This window comes from Sinocyclocheilus anshuiensis, unplaced genomic scaffold, assembly GCF_001515605.1.
Source record: "Sinocyclocheilus anshuiensis isolate Anshui unplaced genomic scaffold, SAMN03320099.WGS_v1.1 scaffold96, whole genome shotgun sequence".
Taxonomy (NCBI): Eukaryota; Metazoa; Chordata; class Actinopteri; order Cypriniformes; family Cyprinidae; genus Sinocyclocheilus; species Sinocyclocheilus anshuiensis.
The window spans coordinates 1,146,374-1,154,144 of NW_015554094.1; the positions used below are offsets into that span (position 1 = coordinate 1,146,374).

The window sequence follows — 7,771 nt, forward strand, 5'->3', positions numbered from 1 at the left end:
CATTTAATTTTTGTTTAACGTTATTAATAAAAATGTTGTTCAATTAGCATGTTTTTGTGTTTTGCTTTGGTACTGAAATTGGTACCGAGAACCGTGGATTTTCACTGGTATTGGTACCTAATACTGAAATTTTGGTACCGTGACAACACTAGTTGTAACATAATGAAAAAATAACTATGTAAAATAATTAATTTAAATACTATATTTAGATATTTATCCATTTATTTTTCATTAATAAAAATACAAAAATTATTCATTTAGATAATATATTTGTATACATTTATCAATTTATTTTTCATTAATAAATAAAAATAAATTTAAATACTACACTTGGACATATTTAACTTTTTAATTTTCATTACAAAAATAAATGTTAAAAAATTATTAAAATACTATATTTAAATATATTTATCCATTTAGTTTTCATTAATTAAACATTATAATAAAAAAGAAAAATAATACATTCTTTTAAATGCTATACTTAAAATGTATTTATTTTAATTTTCATTAGAAAAAAAATATTCATTTAAATACCACATTTGAACAGATTTCTAATTCATTAAATAATTCATTTAAGCACTGATATTTGAATATATTTCTTTTTAATTATCATTAGAAAAATAAATAAATAATTAATTTAAATACTATACTGGAAAATGTATCAATTTATTTTTCATTAATAAAAATTATTTAAAAAAGGAAAATAAAATAATTTAAATATTATACTTGAACATATTTTTTCATTTTAATTTTGAATATACTTATTTTTCATTTATATTTTTCATTTGATTAAAATGTATTTAAACACAAATTGCAATTAAATAAATGAATATGAATATTTGAAGTATATTTACAAAACAGAAGTACGAGAGTGACTCGACTCGGTTGCACAATTCGTATTTGTTATTGGCCATAACATCTGGATCAGAAACCTTTGTGAAGTCAAACTCACCTAGTTTGAGGCTAAGGCCGATCTTGGGCCGGTTCTCCTCCTGGAGCGGGTTCTCCGGCGGCGAGTTCTCGTGAGGGATGATGATGCCGCAGGGCGACTCTTCTCTGGGCGTGTTGGGCGTGGCGTTTCCGCTCGCTGAAGACACAGAGGGGGCGGACATGATGGGCCGCATGGTGGGTTTGAGGCAGGGTTTCACCTCCTCTTCGTCCTCTAGCTCCTCCCCTTCCTCTACATCATCGTCTGAGGGGACGGGAGTGTGAACGTGAACGTGAGCATGAGCGTGAGCCTTGCGCCAGTCTCTCTCCCTGCCTCTGTCAAGCTCTTCTCGAGAGGGCTTGTGCTCTCTCTCCTCCTCGGGCTCGGGCTTCAGGGGCGGCTGCCGCAGACGCTCTGCCTCCTCCTCCATCTGATGAACACAAAAGCAAAACAGTGAGCACTTTGGCTCCAGAAGTACTAAGAAGGCTTTAAGCCACGATACACAAGTCAGCACTGAGATGAATCACTAAACAAACTTTGATTTGAAACAAGTATTTGAAAAGCAGAAGACGACAAATAGTCCCATGAAACACTGGAAATGACAAAAAAAAAACGTGTGTATGTATAGTAGGGGTGTGCGATATTGACAAAAAATAATATCTCGATATTTTCTGGGATTTTATCGATGACGATAATTAGACGATATTTTGCTGAGTGTGTTATTGTGCTGGTACCTTAAGGACTGCCGAAGACAGCTGACTCCTAATGTTTTTAATATTCTTAATATTCTGTGTGGTGGTCAGTTCATACTGATAGAAATGAATCTTTTCCAATAAGTTTAAACAGATTTTTACATTTTATGGGCATTTTTACCTTTATAAAGCCAATTTTTCTAGAAGTGTCCATTATCTTTTGAGTCAAATTCTTACATTTAATCAGGGAATTAGAATAATAAGACATTTGGGCTGTTACCAAGCAAATTAAATCAACACAGAAGTGGCATTTAGATGTATTTACACACATGTATTTTGTTTAATGCAAGACATGAATGCATTTAACCTGCAATTACAAATGCATAAATAATGTTTTGATATACTGATATTTGAAATGATTTAAAACATGAAAGAAATCTATAAAAAAAAAGAAAACGCCGAAATTTGAAATTAAAACCGCCAGCAGGTGGCAGCAAATCCCTCTTAATAAGGGAGTCATTGCGACTGAACCGAATTATTTAAAGTTTGACTCATTCAAGAACGAAACACCGTCATGTTGCTCAGAAACACAAAACAGCACTGTGGCTGTATTCGGGATGATTTTTGTTGGCGAAATAGAGCAAAAACAAGCAATATGGTGTCGGTGTCTAAAACGAAGTGAGTCATTGCGACTGAACCGAATCATTTAAATGGTTGATTCATTCGGAACGAAACACCGTCATTGCTCAGAGACGCAGAACTGTTCTGTGGTGACTATTTGGAATGATTTTTGGTTGGCGAAATGGAGCAAAAAACAGGCAATATGGTGTCTAAAACGTAAGTCTCTTAATTAACTTATTGTTTATTGAATTCAATGTCACATTTGTAATCATGGTAATTTTTGGAGAAAAACGGCACTCTTCGTGTGAAATTGAATACCTATATGAAGTGGTATAAATATATAAATTATCTGCAATCATGTCTTGAATTTGTGATCATTCTAAATGCATTTTAATAGACTGAATCATGCAGTGAAAGAAAACACACTAAATGTGCACACGCACTAGTCTAGACTTCACATAATGTATGCGTGCGCTCTGTAGGGATGTTTTGAATGGTTTTTGCAAAATACTCGATAATGTCAAATCGCACATCGTTAAAACAACAATTACGATATTATCGCAGACGATATATATCGCACACCCCTAATGTACAGATATATATACACACACACACACATAAGATTTATGAAATAATAACATTTAAATATTATATTTATCAATCTATTTTTCATAAATTAAAAAATAATAAAAAAAATATTTAATTTAGATACTATGCTTGAATATATTTATCAATTTATTTTTCAATACTTCATAAAACAATAAAATTACAATTGAATAAAATAACTGATTAGATTTAATTTATTTTTCATTAATAACAAATGAATAATTTACATGAAGTAATATAACTTATTTAAATACTACACATTAATATTAGTATCAACTAAATATCTAATAATTAATAAAAGCAATTAATAAAATTGAAACATGAAATTAAATTTTCAACACTACACTTGAATATATTTCTTTTTCATTCATTAATAAATTACTAAATTACTAAAATAATTTAGATGAATAATGTGATTCATTTAAATACTACATTTGAATTTATGTATCAAATTGTCAATAATAAGAAAATAATGAAATAAAATCATTTAAATACTACATTTGAATATATATGTATCAATTTATATTTTTATCTGATTTAAAGTGCATTTCAATAAATGCATCTGAATATCTGAAAGTATATCTGTGAGAGTGATGGAGCAGTAATGCGGTCTCGTGGACTCACCCTGCGCAGCTCAGCGTCTGGATCAGGATGTCCTTCTGCTAGCAGCCTCTGCCTGATCTCCTCCAGCTCTTCCTTCTCCCGCTTCCTGTCACGTTCATCCAGCTCCATCTCCTTCTCTCGGTCCCGCAGACGCTTCTGAAGAGCGCTGCCCCTGCAGGCAGAGCAGAGAAACAAACCATTTGGGTCACAGTCTCAGTTTCACAGACAGTCTGCACCATACTGTACTCAAAACGTCAAGAGACGACTGAAATCGACCGATGCAAAGCATACATGTGGTGCAGAGAACTCACCTGTAGTATTTTGGGTCGTCTCTGTCATCGTCATAGTCTTCCAGAAACTCCTTCAGCCGCTTCCCTTCTTTAGCCTGAGAAAACGATATGAGAGAAACATTCAGTAATTTAAACACAAACATTTTCCACATTATTTTTCCATTTATTAAATAACAAAAAAGACTTAATCGTTTTAAAAAATTATAATAATTCATTTAAATACTACATTTTAATATATTTACCACCTTATTTTTCATTAAATAAAAAAATAAAATATTGAAATAATAAAATTCATTTAAATACTATATGTGAAAATACTTATTAATTTATTTTTCATTAATGCAATAAAAACAATTAAATAAAATAATTCAATTATTATATTTGAATATATTTCTCGTCAATTTTTCATTATATAAATAATTAATAAAAAATAATGAAAAGAAAAACAATTTAATACCATTTAATTACTATATTTGAATATATTTGCCAACTTATTTTTCATCAATTAATGAAAAAATTATCAAATGAAAATAGTGAAATAATAAAATTAATTTAAATACTATATATTACAATATATTTATTTACTTTTCCATGAATAAAAATAATAATTTACAAATAATGAAATAAAATAATTATTTTCAATACTATATTTGAATATATTTATCCATTTTTTCCATCAATAAAAAAATGTATAATTACCAAAATAATTACAATACATTGCATACATTATAATACAATAATACAGTGCTATATCTGAATATATTTATCAACTTATTATTCATTAATAATAAAATTTATAATATTTAAATGCAATATTTGAATACAGTTATCAATTTATTTTGGAAACATTCTTCATATTATCCATATATTTTAGATCAGGCTGAAATGCCGATTTAAATAGATTAAGAAAAAAGTAGTTTACCATCTCACGCCGGCGTTCCTCCTCTCTCTCCATCTCCTTGCTGTAGTCTCTGGCTTTCTTCCTCTCTCTGAGCTCCCAGTTCTTCAGACGCTGTTGAGTAATTAAAGAAGGTAAATCATCTATCCAGACAGCTAATCATTCAATAATGTAATCAGAGAGACTGAATAGTCAGAGACGTCGTTCACCTCCTGATATGCCGCCTCTTTCTCTCGCAGCTTCCTCTCCAGTTTACGCCGTTCATACGCCTCTTCCTCATCTTCCTCACGATCACGTTTCTTCTCCTTATCTCGGTCTCTATCGCGACTCTGTTCTCTGAAAACAGACAGCGCCCAATCACGTGATATCTGAAGTTTGACATTTATTGTAGACACAGAACTTCAGTTTTTGACTCTAAAACTGAATATGTTGGCATATACATTTTGTAGCGCTACACAAAAAAAAGACAATAGTAATAATAAAATTGTTGTAAACAAAAGGATCATAAATACCGTAACATTTTGTATAGCTATGTATTTATTTACATTTATTGTATTAATGTCTAAATATAAATAAATTCAATGCTGTACAAACGAGATGTATAAAATGTTGATAAAATCTAATTAAATATAAATAATAAATTAAATATAATTTAATGTTAGTATAAATAAAAATTTACAATTTTATACAACAATTTGTATATTTAAACTAATAAATAAATATTCAAAAATATAAATGTATAAATATAAAAATATATAAATGTTTATAAATAAAATATTAAAATATAAAGGAGAAAATGTTCATATAAATGCATCAATATTTATTATAAATACCTTGTTAAAAGGTTATCAAATGCAGTTCAGCAATTTGTCTGTTTTTATTTATAAATATGAAGGTAAAATTATATAGAAAAAGAAATGCTAATAAAGAAAATGAGATGAATATAAATGAGAAAAGTCACTAGAAATATACATTTATGAATAAATACCTTGCTAAAAGGTATCAATATCTTTCAACAATTTGTATAAGTAAACAGAAGTGTATATATAAATAAATAGAAATTTAAAGGTTGATAAATTGAGATGATTATAATTGAGAAAATGTTAATATAAATATAAATGTTTAAATAAATACCTTGGTGAAAGATATTGAATACAGATTAACAATTTGTATATTTAGATTTATAAATATAAATAAATAAATGTAATAAATATAAATATTTATAAACAAATGTATAAAAAAAAAAAAAAAAATAATGAGCTGTAAGGTCTTATATAGACAGGTGTGTGGCTTTCCTAATCAAGTCCAATCAGTATAATCAAACACAGCTGGACTCAAATGAAGGTGTAGAACCATCTCAAGGATGATCAGAAGAAATGGACAGCACCTGAGTTAAATATATGAGTGTCACAGCAAAGGGTCTGAATACTTAGGACCATGTGATATTTCAGTTTTTCTTTTTTAATAAATCTGCAAAAATGTCAACAATTCTGTGTTTTTCTGTCAATATGGGGTGCTGTGTGTACATTAATGAGGAAAAAAAATTAACAAATGATTTTAGCAAATGGCTGCAATATAACAAAGAGTGAAAAATTTAAGGGGGTCTGAATACTTTCCGTACCCACTGTATATATATGTTCATAAAATAAGATAAATATAAATGTTAAGATTAAGTTAAAATGTTAATATATTTAAAAATAAAAACACAATTATTAAAAGGTAATGTATAGACCATTGAGCACAAGTGATGACTGATGGGGAAATGGGTGTAAAATGTGAAGTCCATGAATATATTCAGAAAACAACAAGCACTTGACGACGTGGCGTTTCATGTACCTGGATCGACTGCGGTCTTCGCTGCGATCGCGGCTTCTCTCTCTCTCCCTCTCGCGCTCTTTCGTGCGCTCGCGGTCTCGATCTCTCTCTCTCTCCCGCTCACGCTCCCGCTCTCTCTCCCGCTCCCTCTCTCGGTCCTTCTCCCGCTCGCGGTCTCGTCGTTCGCGCTCCCTCTCGCGGTCCTTGTCTCTCTCCTTGCGTTCCCGCTCCAGCTCCTGCCTCTCCTTCTCTCTCTTCCCCTTTTCCTCTTCCAATTTCTGTGGGAAAACGGGGAGGGAAGTTTTCAGATTAGCGACTGCTCATGCACAAGACAAGAGTCCAAGACACAACATCACTCTATGAGGAAGTGGTTTACAGTCCATTCACATATGCACTCATATACAGCCACCTAAAGTCTGAGATCACTAGAGTATTTAAATTATAATAATTATATTATCAGCATAACGACGAGTCAAATTTTGAATTGAGAAATGAACATGAATTTGATTAAGTCTCAGTATTTGATTTTTGTAATGCCAGCAGCACTACATGAACAAAACCTTATGATCATGTTATCCAGCATGATCTGAGATCAAGAGCATCTTTAGCTTCAATGGAAGCAAAAACATCTACAAAGAGTCACATGATTAAATACCTATTTGATTAGAAACATAGAAATAATGCAGAATTTTAAAAGTGAAGTCTGTAATTTAGATTTTTAATTTTAAGTTTGCAATTCCTGTTGGCGGTGCTTGTTTCTGCAACTTTCTCACAATTCTGAGAAAAAAAGTCGGAATTGTGAAATAAGTCGCAATTACCTTTTTTATTTTTTAGTTTGTGGTGAAAAAAAAAATGAATTGTGTGATGTCAACTTAGAATTCAGAGAAAAAAAAGTCCATTGCAAAATAAAATCGTGGAATTGCGAGAAGTCAAATTTAGAGTTTATATCTTGCAATCATATATACATCTTATCATTGCGAGAAAAAGTCTGAATTTAGAAATATAAACTCAATTGAGAATAAAAAAAATAGAATATAAAAATAAAAAAGGTGCAAGATATAAACTTGGAATTGCAAGTCAAAGTCTGCTGAACTATTTCATCAATTTGATTTCATAAACTTGCAAACTTTTCTCTCGCCATCTTATACACATCTTATATAAGTGCAAAAAAAGAGTCTGAAATGTGAGATATAAACTTGTGAATTGCGAGAAGTCTCCAGAATTCATTAAAAATATTTAATCGTCTAATTTTAATAACAAATTTGCTAAACTACTTGAATGAGTTAATAACTCTCAATCTTTTATATATATATATATA

The 7,771-nt window shown here is 30.4% G+C and overlaps 1 protein-coding gene across 1 annotated transcript in view; it reads right to left on the reverse strand.

The window, feature by feature from the left end:
* The window catches only part of LOC107669447 (RNA-binding protein 25-like), a 24,195-nt gene that overhangs the window by 5,230 nt on the left and 11,194 nt on the right, over nucleotides 1-7,771 (reverse strand). Inside the window, exons 9-14 of the mRNA XM_016461671.1 lie at nucleotides 6,475-6,731; nucleotides 4,848-4,974; nucleotides 4,663-4,752; nucleotides 3,762-3,835; nucleotides 3,472-3,622; nucleotides 953-1,358 (exon numbers count right to left, since the gene is read on the reverse strand). Of these exons, the coding sequence (XP_016317157.1) occupies nucleotides 953-1,358; nucleotides 3,472-3,622; nucleotides 3,762-3,835; nucleotides 4,663-4,752; nucleotides 4,848-4,974; nucleotides 6,475-6,731 (1,105 nt within the window). The remainder of the gene's footprint in view (nucleotides 1-952; nucleotides 1,359-3,471; nucleotides 3,623-3,761; nucleotides 3,836-4,662; nucleotides 4,753-4,847; nucleotides 4,975-6,474; nucleotides 6,732-7,771) is intronic.